The following is a 13,172-nucleotide window of genomic DNA, read 5'->3' on the forward strand; positions in this document are numbered from 1 at the left end:
CCTCTATTTCAGTCTGTACCCATTACTGCTTGTCCTGTCACTGAATGTGTTGACTCACACTGCAGAGGAACACAAAAAATGGGTACATGAAGTTGACATGTGGACAAAAGACACTTTCAGAGCTCTTCTGTATTGTCTTCGGATACTGGCTTAATTGCAAAGACAGGGAAATATTGAAAAGTATGCTGCATACTATTTGCAGAACAGTGACTTCTTTTACAGGGAAATTATTTGGCTCAGGTATGTGAGTCTCAGTTGGATAACACTACTGGGAATTACAAGTATATGTTGCTTAGGGCTTTGCTCCTCTTATGATAACTCTCAGAGTTTGAGAGTTTCATTCCGTTTGTGTTCCTCAACTTTCAAAGACTGCTGTAGGATTCGTCTTCTTATTGACTTGCATTGATTTCTATAAATGGCTCTGAAGTTTGAACCTTTTTCCTTCGTTTTCCTCCTTTTTTTTTCTTTGAGGTTGGGACAAACCCTTTACTTGCAATAGTAGATAATACAGTTACACTGCATTGTAAAGTTCTCATTTTAAATGCCTGACCACGTTAGCTACTTATCAATTGTGTTAACAGATGCCAAGATATTAGTACCCTTGAAGTGTTCTTTTTTTGCCTTATTCCTGTAAAAGCGTTCAGTGTGGAACTTCGCACAACAGAGGAAGATTCACCACGACCTCAGAGCCTGGCTGGCACAGAACACTATAGTCTAGCTCCTCAGCTGTTGCTATTCTGCTTCCTGCAGTGGAGCCATGTCTTTTTAAGTAGTATGTATGGAATCGCAAAAAAAATTGAAGACTTGTTAAAATATGTTCCAGGCAAATGTGTGCATCTAAAAAAGCCCCACAAACAAAAACTGCTCAGAGTTTGAATATGGTTTTCAAAGTTTTCTGATGCCTATTTGAATTTTCCAAAATTTTCAGACAAACTACTTGTTCTTTCTTGCTTGATCTTGTGAAAACACAGAAGAGTAGCCTTTTATCAATAACTTCCTTTAATGCATCTGAAAATTCCTTTGTTTTGTTTGTACAGTCTCATGACGTTACACTCTTTGGGTCTGAATATTTGGAGAAAGCATCAATAATAAATTTTTTTTTTGCTAGGTTCACATTATCTTTTCTTTCAGAATGAACAAGAAGTACTGTAAAGCCATTCTTGTAGCAATGCTGTTGCAACTTAGGAAAAAATGAGGAAGTACGAAAGTTCAGAGGAATTAAGAAAAATTAAGACAAAAGATAGCCAAGCTGCTTGAATATCTAGTAAAGGGAACACTTCAGGTTTTATTTAAATTCTGGGCAAAAGTTCAAATAAAATTTTATTATTTGAATTCATAGGCCCTTTTTATTTTTCTTTTTCAGACGCACCCCCTGATGCATGTTTAATATCTCCCAGGGCATCTATAACCTGGGATCAGCTTTGTATATTAGCTGTTAATTCACTGCAGTCAGTGAATTCCCCAAAGGTTTTTTTTGTGGGTAGCTGAACACACCTTTTCGAGGTGACTCATAGCTGTTCTCAATTAACCTTTTCCTGGAGATACTGTACCACCCAATGCTTCCTTACTAGTGTAATATGAGTATGCCTCTCTGCCTCACACCGGCCAGTGTTTTAGCCTTTCACATTTATTTACTTAAAACATTAGGGCTATACTCAGTCCTCAGACTGGACGATAATCCAGTGTAAAGATCAGAATAGTGTATTATATATAATGACTTTTTTCCCCGTAAATGAATGATGAGTGAAATAGGAATGGTGTTCTCTGTTTTGAAGGAGCTTTTTGTGCTGCCCTCAAAGTCCATTTTCTTCTGACACCTGTTCTGTATCCTAACAAAAATCAGAATTGCCTTTTTAAACAAGAGTCTTTCATTCTCTCTGTTTTGTCCTCTACCCTGTTTTGTCCCGTTTATTGCTGTTCACTTTGCCATTAGTGGAAACCAGGAAGAATTGATGCCATTTCTAGTCTGGAAATGAGAAAACAGAAACCACAAAGGAAAATGAAATCTGTCTTTGAAAATTTAAAAAAAGAAAATAAATTAAGGAGGGGTTGAGAATCTTTCTGCTTTGTTCTGTTTGATTTTTTAGAGCTTCTTGAAAAAGAGGTTTGGGAGGGAGCAATGTAATAGGATCCTTTATAATGAAGTAAAATGGGCAAACTATTTGGTAACTATTATTTAGCCTAGATCAGTTTTATTCTTAGCATTAAAGGTTAATCCCAGTGTTCCTTCAACTGCCTGGCATAGCTAAGTACCCTGGAGCACAAAGAGGAGTAACGTAAACAGGCAAGAAGTATTTATAAAAAGTTCTTCACCTTTTGCTGCTAGATGACAAGGCATTTTGTCTGACCGAAAGAGGTTATGTTTAGGTTAGATATTAGGAAGAAATTCTTTACTGTGAAAGTGGTGACTGGAACAGTTGCCCAGAGAAGTTGTGGATGCCCCATCCCTGGAAGTATTCAAGGCTGGTCTGTATGGGTCTTTGAGCAACCTAGTGGAAGGTGTCCCTGCCCTGCAAAGGGGTTGAAACTAGGTGGTCTTTAAGGTCCTTTCCAGCCCAAACCATTCTCTTGATTCTTTTTGTCACAAAGTTTTGCTTCTTCCTGGTACTTTGGCCAACTAGTCACAACTGTGGTCCTCCTCCCTCTACAGTCCCTTTGCTTCTTGCCTGCTCCAAATATTGATGGTATGAAAATAGAGAGCTGGTATGTCTGAGAACTCAGATCTTTTCCCTCATACCCATTTTGGATTTTAAATGCATCATTCTTGTGAAGTAAGAAGAGGATGGCTTACAGTTGTGGCACAATTTAGTCCCTGCCACGACTCTTCAGCAGAGCATATGTGGAAGCAACTGCAGCTGGAGGAGTTCATTCATAACCCTCGTGAGGAGTGCCTGTGTTCCTGGATTTGCCTCCACAGTTGACAGGACCAGCCCCAACATGGAGACATACCCTAATATGACCTTTAAAGCAGGACAGGTTTTAACTTTGGTTCTCGTTAGAAGATGCTGTGAGTAATTCAAACTGGTAGAAAAACATTCCTTAAAAATCAGTGAATTGAGTTACCATAACACTTTGTTTCTTGTGGAAGCTCTCAGGCACAGGAGCTGGTGCCCACAGATGAATTATTTGTTACTGAAGGTGTTCCAAAAGAGATTTGTGGCCTAATCACTCTATTTGTTCCCTCTTGCTGGAACAGGCAGCAGAAGAAATATACTTTGTAGAAACATGCCTTTTTGCACAATAGTGTCTAAACTAGAATCTGCTGATATCGTTTTTTTTTTTTTTTTTTGAGGGCCGTTGTAGTGTTCTCTCACACAAGCTGTGCTTGCTGTTATGTGTCCCTCTGTGGCAAGTGGGGCTATGTACTACAAGCAGTCCATATCTTGGGTCTTCAGCTCCTCTGATGCAGTTGTACATGTGTTGAATGTCTCTCATACTCTAGCTGCTTGAAAGTCAAGTTAAAACAGGTCAAATCATGTGTTTGTGTCTACCACAAGCTAAATATTTCTGCCTATGGCCATCCTCTTGGAGGTCTCCTGTAAGTGCTCACAGCCTTCAGTCACTTAAGAGAGCAGAGAGCCTCCCCTGCTAAATTTCTGTCTTTCTGTGCTTTTGAGTGCTAGCTTACCAGCTAGGCAAGTATTGTAGCTGCTTTTCATTATTCCTGGAGCTTCTGCATTGCAGCTGCTCTTGCAATGGCCTCTCCCAGCACGTTCCAAACATTAACACAGACTATTCTGCTGCCATCAGAAGTCGTCATGCAACCTGCCAGTGGCATAGTAAAACTCAGGTGCCTTAGGAGTGCAGGCTGTGAGTCAGGTGGATGGCACAAGGCCTGTTCCCTTCCCAGCGGCTCTCAGTTTGAGCGATACGGCTATTAAGCACAAAGTCATCACCTCGGGCACATGAAATCTTTGTAGTGTGGTGTGGCAAAGGTGTTCTGGTATGCACTTGCTCTGTGCTAACATGATCCCTCAGGCAAATGCTTTTGACTTGTGTCAGAGGCAGGGCAATAGATTTTTCATTTGGTTGGACCAGCATGGCTGTTCTTGCATTCTGTGCTGCACAGAGGAAGGCTGACGAGGGAGAGAAACTTTCTTTTCTGTCTATTAAGCACCCTGTTGTTTTGGTTAAAAAGGATGTAAAATAAGTACAGATGGCTTTATTTTAGAAAAGTAATAGTTTGGAATGCCTTATGGGTGGTTTAAAGTGCAGTTCTCCAGCAATCTAGCAGGAAGGCAGAGCAACCAGAGGAAACATTCTTTTACTCTTTGGCAAAGCAGGCTATACCTGAGTCTTGGACATGGCATATTCTATGGGTCATATGGCACATACAAGAGAAGCATGATAGCAAACCAGCAGAGAAACTGAGGGGATTTTATGCTTTCAGGCTGTTGGACCGTACTGTCCTGAGGCTGATAGAGAGACTTGGATAATTTGAACACCAGCTTTTCCTTTTGGTGTGTTCAGACAGTTTCTCAGGTCAGAGTCTATGTGTTCCTGCAGAGACTGGAGGTGTCTATCCAGTTACATGGCTCAGGCTGGAGTGTGCCAAATTTGAATAGGGAGAAGTTGATATTCCAGGGAGAAGGATGAGACTGTCTTTTTCTGCCATTCTGCAGGTGTTGCCTGTGGCAGCTCTGGGCTGACAGTCTTACCCTCGTGGTGCTAAAGGAAGACTCATACTTTGTGTTTGCAGTCTCTATGCAATTGACTGTGACCCATCTGTATTTTAAAAATGTTCATGCTACAGAAGACATTCACTATTAATCACAATGACATCACCTAGAGTTTAAGTGCTTAGGTACTGCAGTGATGGTAGTTATCACAAACTTTCATTTGCTCCCAGCAGTCAGGACAACATTTTTGCTAAGTAGAAGCTATACTTCTACAAGCAGGTGCTTTGATTGATTGAAGTATAAAGCTAGGCACCGTTCTCACTGACCACCACCTGTAGTAAAAGGATGTTCATGTGAGCTGTTATGTACATCGGCTGACCCTGGAACAATGATCTCTACCACTGAGCTCCCATACTCTGTGCACACTAAATTCCTGTCATTTATTACTTGCCTTCTAAGTACAAGGCATAGAGCTTCTTCCAGCTGTCCTAAGTTTCAAGTTTACTCAAATTTTAGTTAAATACTTCAGAGTTAGCTGGTTAGGCACTCTGTCTTTTTCCAGTTCCTTCCATTGCAGCTGGCTAGTGATAACCTTTCTGTGTCAAAATCCTGAAAATGCAATCAAGCCTGTGAGCAATATTATGGAAATGCTTTAATTGAAATGTTTTTGTTCAGTTCCACAACTTGCTTACCAGTTTGTTTTGCTTCAATATGAGGTAGAAAAAAAAAGAACCTCGACTACGGTGTCAGCTTCAGAATTCAGTGTCTATTACTGTTACTTAGTCAAAGAGTTGTCTTGGTGTTTAAAACTGAAGGAGTACCCTTGCTAAGTCCAGGGATTTTTGAAAGGGGAGAAGGAATGGGCTGATAGAATGCATCACTGGTATCTAAAGATGTTGGTATGGTGATGGCATCCTCCGTAAAATACAACAAAAACGTCAGTGAGCCAGGCTTTTTTTCTACACAATGGCCCCTTTATATTATCCTGCCAGTAAATGAATGTAGATGGGAATCAGACTCATTTAGATTGATGGGTGTTAGCATTTCTTTGGGGAGAGAAGTGCAGCAGGCAGAGGTACTGCGGTTGGCTGTGTCAGCTTCTGTTTGCATCTGGGAAAATAACATGGGAAACTAAATCTTCCCAGAGAATAGGTGGAACTTAATCTTGGCCTTTAGCTCCTCAATTAACCTTGGCACTGTAACACACTGGATTCTGGATGAGTGAGGCATCTTAGAGAGCTCCTTAACCAGGGGATGAAATATCAGTGTTTTGCTATATTACTGCTTCCAGACAACATGGCAGGACTTAAAAAAAAAGGTAACAGAAAAGAAACCCAGCTAATAAGGTCTCTTCTGAATCTACTCTGGACAAGATATGAACCAGGACCAGTTCTTCTATGTCTTAGCTTCTTCTGTGTTATGGAGGAGGGAGTTTAAGAAATATCAGAGGGTGCTCTTACCTGCACTTCAGATGCAGTTGACTTCATTGGCTGATGTGTGTGTAAAGCACAAAAGGTACAGCAAAAAGTATTTTGCTGGTGCCAGTGAGAAAACTGTGTGTGTCTAGTGGTAGACACAAAAACAGGTTGTAGACTGAAGTGGTTAATCCTTTTTACACAGACCGAAGGGTTCATGTACATTCATGTTTGTGGTCACATATGCTTGCACATTCTTGGTTTCGTGTATAGCCTCTCAGCTGTAATCTTTGAAACGTGACTCAAAATAGTTTTCTGCTTTCTTTAGCGTAACTTTTATGGTGTTTGAATGGTTTTATTTGTCCAATATAGTCATAGTTTAGTCACTTAACCAAATTCATCAATTTTTTAAATACTGTATGGCTTCATTGCTTTTGAAATGTGATTGTAGTTCTGGCACATTTCTCTTGTTTAATTTCACTAAAAGGGTTTGCTAACAATGCAAAATAGGTCTAAAAGATGATAGATCTAGGATGGAAAAACATGAAAAGCAAATTTTGCGTGATTTTGCATGATTCCTGCAGCCAGAGTCAACAGATCCAGTTTTCCTTTTCTGTAATACAATGCATTCTAGTTCTTTGTGTAGAGTTTCATCTGTCTTCAACAGTACAACACTTGGTTGGAGATTCTGTGTGTTAGCATCACCTTGACTGCTACTTTGTGAAGAAAATTACATTTTCTCCTTTGTTTTGAAACTGATTGTAAGGAATTCAAGGATTGTTTTGTAAGGAAATGTAGTGTGTGGCAGTTTGGATTGTACAAATAGCTCTGAACCATGAGTCATGCAAAGCTAAGCACAGGTAGTGAATGATAGGTTATATAAAACTAATAGAAAATAACTGCTGTGGGTTGGGACTACACTGAGCAAGATTTTGGGTACCTACAGGGATACTGTAGTCAGAAGACTAGTAGTCCAAGAATAAGAGCAGGTGAACCTCCTGCAACTCATTCAGTGAGCACAGTGAGAAATATAGTAATAGTCTGAGAGACAGATGAGATTACTTAAAAAAAAAAAAAAAAAAAAAGAAAAAAGACAAGCTGGTTGTTAGAGAAGTTGGGTTAACTGAGAAATGATGGAGAGAGTGACAGAGAAGTGCAAAAAGAGGTAAGGAAAATGATAAGAGGACAACTTCAGCTCCAAGTGAGAAGACCAGAAAAGGTAAGCATGTGGGGAATTTCTTAAATTGTGATGGGGAAAAAGGAAACGGTTGTTGTGAAATTAAGAAAAAGCAAGCCAAAAAAGGCTAAAAAATGACACCTTTTCCCAATTTTGTACTGGAATGATTGTTTGTATTCTGAGTAGGAAGAGAAGAGTGGGAAGGTATTAACATGAGAACCTGAAGTTGTATAGGAGTTGCTGGAATTGAAGATGCATGGTTAGTTGTGATGAGGAAGGTGGGACTAAAATCTGTCAGTTGCAGGAATGACAGAAACAGGGGTAGTATGATTTCTTGTCTATCTGGGGAAGGTCCCAACCTGACTTTGAAAGCATGGTCTCTGATATCCTAGAGAGAAGCAAAAAAATCAGTGAGAAAGTGATTGAAGAAAGGAATGAAAGCAAGAGAAAAAGTCCTGAGGGGAGAGGATTGAGAGCTGTGGAGAGTATCAGCTCTGATGATCTCTAAGTGAGAGATAGGCCAGATGATGTATCCCAGAAAAACAATGTAAGAGTTTGTTCTGGATGAGGCCAGTATTGGGAATGCAACCTTTACAAGTATTTTGCAAATGTTGCCAGACTTAGTCTAGTCACCATAACTAGGGCTAGGAGCTGCCCTGAGCTCAGGAACAGCAGAGTGAAAGCTTGGGAAGCTGGCTTTTCTCTTGCCTCTAATTGCTGCCAACATGAAATTAAGCTCTTACAGTCATTGGAACTGTATGGTTGTTAGGCTGGTTTGCTAGTGTGGAATTTGATACTAGAAGGTATGTATGTTTCAAAATAATATCATGGGACCAGAGGAAGAAATCTGTGCTTCTCTTGTGAGTGATGTCTTGATGCTTAGTTCTTAACAGTGTTCTGCTGTCACCTGTTTTTTATGGTGTCCCTCACGGAACCTGCATATTCATGAATTCCAGTGCATCTTTTTAAGAAAACCAACCAACCAACCAACCAAAAAGAAATATTTAAACTTCCACTTGGGATGCACCAAGGCCAGACTAATGGCACCCAAAATCAGACAGGCAGAGCCAAAAATGTGCTTCTTGTGCCACAGCCACTATAGAATCAAAGAGATAGGAAGATGAGAAAGTTTATTCTGCAAAGCTCTGTACAGTGGCATTTAGCCTGGCCTCTAGCCAGGACACTTCTGTTGACAGAGGTTTACTTAATCTGTCCTGTGCTATTCACATGTGGTCACAAGATTGGATGTGAACACATCAAAGAATACAGTAACAAATGCAAGCAGTAGTCAGACTTTCTCTGATTATTTCAATGAATACAGTGAATTTCAGTGTGTACAATATACACAGTTAAAATAATGAATGCAAAAGAAATGAGGCCTCTCCCACCCACCATGTGCAAATCATTGTGCATGCAGAAACAGATGATTAAAACTGTGGATAAGCTGTATAAAATTAGAAGGACAGCTAGTTCTGTTGTTGTGTTGGGTGCTATAGGGTTCAGCCATCAGTGAGAGCAAACCTTTTTGCCCCAGCCTGTACTATTGCTTTTTCAGCACCACAAACACCACTGATGGAAATAGGAACTACCAATCTGCAGAATCAGCATTGTGATAGACTCCACAGATAGTAGCATGCATGGAAGAGGAGATTTTTCCCCTTGGCCTGGAAATTACAGGTTTATGCATAGGATTATATGCAGCTTATTTTTTTGTTCATCATTACAGGTCCTTTCTGATGTTAGGTGGCTATAGTAGTTAAAGATGGTAAACTTTTTTTATCGAGTTATGTTCCACTGTCTTTTTCTTGATGTTGTGTAAAGTTTATGTAAGAGCCATGGGGCTGAACACAACCATGTAATCATAGTGAATGTTTGTAAATAGGAATGAGATATTTAATAATGATCTTCTGATTTGGAATATTCTTCTTCTGTTTTGTTGCCTAGAAATACTTCACATTGTCTTGAATGAATATGTAGTTTATTTTCATGTATGGATTGTAAATGTGCTGGTTTTGAGGAAGCCTGAAGAAAAACCCACTTGAATATGTAAAAAACTGGAATTAAGAGCATGCTGTGGGAGCTCATTAATGATTCAGGATGATTGGTTTGAGTTTCCCATCCTTCCTTTCACAAGGCAAAATCGGATCAATACTTTTCTTTCAAGGTCACAACTGCTGTTTGGTCTTTGTCCTTCTCACAACCCTTGCCCATCATAGGAGTGTTTTTGAGAATTTAATTACTATTTTAACCGAGGTTATCATCAATAACTCTTAGCATAAATGTACTTGGACAGAAAGTCATATCATTATAGTAGAGGGCTCTGCCTTGATTCAAGTACAGGGTGCTGTGCTCATAAATGGCTTCGTGTCAGGCATGAAAGGGGCTCTCCCTCTGTCATATCTCCAGTAATCCTGTGGTTGTATTAGGGACAGGAAAGCTGTGAAGCAGTGTTATATTATATGTCAGTTATTTGATTTTGCAAGATCTGTAAAATAGAGTTGAGTTGTGGAAAATTAAGTTTCTGACTTTGCAAGGGAAAGGTTTTTTCCACTGCATGAGCGATGGTACTTCTTAATGTGTTCTGCCAGTTTGTTTTCCAGAACTGGAAATGAAATATATATTTTAAAAAATACTATTTATTTTATCCACTTTTTTGGTACATTTGTGACACATTTTTTCCGTTTATTTAGAATTAAGTTCAGTGTAGATTAAGTAAACTTGTTACGTACTCATTAACTCACCTTACTTTCTGAAGTTGTATTGTAAACCCTAAGGGCAGTACCAGATCCAGTATTTAAATTGCAGAAAAGGAAACAACATTCCTTTAATGGGAGTGGAAAAATTTATCTTTCCTGGTTTGAAAATAATGTAAATGGTCAAAAATACTGAAAAATATTTTAATATCTTTTGTTTAGAATCATGTTAGACTGTTCTCTCATCCAAGCATTTGCTTTCTGAATAAGCTGCCAAAATACAGGTTTGATGTTTCGTCAAGAAGCAAGCAAGGCTGCCTATGCCTCTTTCAATACTTCAGCTTTCATGAAGACATTATACTACTTTACAATGTCTGCTTTTAGAAAGTTAAATTCTGTGGCTTAAAAGTGATATTTAAGATCTGTTAACTTGAGTAGAATAAGCTGGATGTATTTGTAGGAGCTAAAAAGGTTGATCCAGTATGATTTTTATGTTAGCTGAAAAATAACAAATAAAATTCAGGCAATCATCTCTTCCTTCTCCTACTTTTTAGGAAAATCTGGACAGGATAAAGGTCTAAAGTCATGACAGACTTCAGAGTTATCATAATAATTTCAGGAGCAAGCTTCTGGAGGTCAGCTTTATTGTAGAATATTATGAACATAGTTAATCATGCTTGTTGAACATGACGGGTCTAATTTTGCTCTTGGTCATAATCCCTAATCAGTCAGAGGAGGTCCACGGTTCATGTAGCCCATTCTCCTGACAAATATTTAATATTGCCCAAATCAGTTTTTTATATATTCTATTGATTTTATGCTGTACATAAAATGCTAGTAATAGAAAATCTATTTCTGTTGCTGTTTTTTAACGTTAATATAATTTCTGAGGAAAAAGCTCTTCAGTGACTCATGTGAAATATGTTGGAGAGAGTTTGTGTGCACATATATATAAAATGTGCAGTTACACAAATTTTCAAGCAGTATAATTTAAGTAGATGATTTAAATTGAGCCTTGACATTTTGGCTGGTGTTCACTTTTATATATATTTTTTTTTTAAGATGTTTTTCCCTGTAATTGAATTCATAACATGTAACCAGGTCTGCTGGCCATAGATCTGCTGCCTTTGCATGTGAAGTTCATTTTTTTCATGTTGCAAAGAATACTTAGCACTGAATTTCTAAATTTTCTTTTAATGTTTATTGTGATGCCTCATGCTGAGGTACCTTGGAGTAGAACAGGAGGAGGTGTAGAAACCTGTTGTTTAGCTGCATTGCCTTACAGGAAGCAGTAAGGGAACACCAGGGTCTCTGACACAACAGAGAACTTACAGAAGTGCAAGTTGGTTAAAGGTTAATGGGAGCGAGGAATTGGGCCAGGTGCTGAACAAGCTGTTTTGATGTTATGTCTTCTGAGAATTCATTAACCCAGTGAATTCCTGACTTGGCTATTAATGAGTCAGGTTTTTGCCTCTATATGATCCCCAACAAAAGCGAAAGTCCCAGACATAACCCATAAGCGCCAAACAAAAAACTCCTGCATGCAGGATGACTAAGAGTATGACTCTTGACTTCTGTGCAGAAGACTTCTGCACATACATTAAGTTTGTCTTTGCAGGCCAAGAATATATACCAAGAAGAATTTGGCCAGTGACTGAAGAATATCTCTTCACTGCTTATCATAAAGCATTAGGTGACATATATTTTTATAGCTCTAAAATACGTGTACAAGTTGTGTCTGATAGACTCCAGTCCAAAAAATATCAATAATTATAGCCTTCCTCATGTTATAGATGCCTAAAGGTGAAAAATGTGAACTGACAACAATCTGAAAGTATCACAATGAATGTTTTCCCTTCTGCAGAGTAGGATGAAATAAGGCAATTGATGAAGAAATATAAATATAAAAAAAAGAGTAGAATTGGCAATTGCAAACCAAACCCTTGACAACTGCATTAATGGTAGTGCATTCCATTCCAGTTCATGGTGAAGTAAAAGGAGTTGGTCTGGTAGATCAAATATGGCTTTCATTGCAAGACTGCGACAATGAAGGTGAGATAATAAAGCTATTCAGACTAACCTGTAAAGAGTGTTGTTATTAAATATACCTGATGAATTTATAGAATTATTTATTCTTAGAACAGATGTAATTATAAAATAACTATATTTGTTTCCAGTTATTTTTCCAGGATGTATGTATCCTGTTATGTCTATGTCTGTATACATGAATACATACATTTATTTTAAAAAAGTATATATGCAGTCAAAATTGTGAATAATTAATGATGCATGTTAGGTTCCTTTATGAATCTGGGAAATTCTTTTTGTCTAAATGTCAGGGCTTCGAGCAGGGTTTAAAAGGGATTTTAGGAAATATTTGAAAAATTGGGATGGCCCAAATAGTCATGTGAGAATGTAACTTGCTGTCTCATTTTGCTCATTGCAAGTATATTGTGAATCAATTGATATGAATCCATTTGGTGTAGCAAACCCAGCTGTGTGTTCAGGGAGAAGTCCCAAATCTTGTGTTTAGACTACTGATCTTAGATGTGTGTTCATTTTGGGTGGGTTTTTTCTTTAAGTTTGTTAACATGTTTTCAATCAACATCTTATTTTCCAGTCCAGGCAAGAGTAAAATCACAAAAGGTCTCAAGTGCCTTTAATACTGTTTTTCAGACGGAATGTCAAAAACCGCTTTGTGTTCCATCAATACTAATTCATGGTAACAAGCCTAAATAATTATAATTGGCCAAAAGCCAGGCTTTTGGCCCCTACACTAATAAATATTGGTACAATTATTTTGAAAATTATGAAACCAGTTGCAATAATAGCATGCATTTCACCTAACTGACTCACCTTTTCCAATTAACTTCAGGTAATCAGAAATAACTCGGTTCTGTATTATCTTTTAAGTGGTCCCCCTGGAGAGTAGGCAGTGTGTGATTTGCATGTACTATATAATTTCACTCAGTTCTGGGGCAAAGCACAGCAGTGTTTGAGGTTGCTAGTATGCCATCAAAGCAGCTGGGGCTAGGGCACATTCTCTGACCCTTAGGGAAAGGCACAGATCATGACCATAGGTTTAAATCTCTCTTCTCCCTCATTCTTCAGATAAGATGGCCTCATACATACTTGAAAATAATTCCTGATACACATTCTCCTTTGAGACATACTGGAACATTGTTTAGGAAACTGCCATTTGTCTTAGGCCAAAATGGCAACTTACTTTAATGTGGAATAAATAATTGTGGATGAAAAAAGATACACC

At 38.5% G+C, this 13,172-nt stretch overlaps 1 protein-coding gene across 9 annotated transcripts in view; it reads left to right on the top strand.

The window, feature by feature from the left end:
- The window catches only part of NTRK2 (neurotrophic receptor tyrosine kinase 2), a 208,986-nt gene that overhangs the window by 68,399 nt on the left and 127,415 nt on the right, over nucleotides 1–13,172 (top strand). For 4 of the 9 annotated variants that reach the window (XM_027634775.1, XM_027634778.1, XM_027634779.1 and 1 more), the window contains exon 12: nucleotides 11,885–11,956. The exons of 4 other annotated variants lie outside the window; for them this stretch is intronic. In XM_027634775.1, the coding sequence (XP_027490576.1) occupies nucleotides 11,885–11,956 (72 nt within the window). Of the gene's footprint in view, nucleotides 1–12; nucleotides 167–11,884; nucleotides 11,957–13,172 lie in introns of those variants that run through there. One more of the 9 variants, XM_027634783.1, reaches the window with a different exon arrangement.

Source organism: Corapipo altera, unplaced genomic scaffold (assembly GCF_003945725.1).
Source record: "Corapipo altera isolate COAL_440 unplaced genomic scaffold, ASM394572v1 61411, whole genome shotgun sequence".
NCBI lineage: Eukaryota > Metazoa > Chordata > Aves > Passeriformes > Pipridae > Corapipo > Corapipo altera.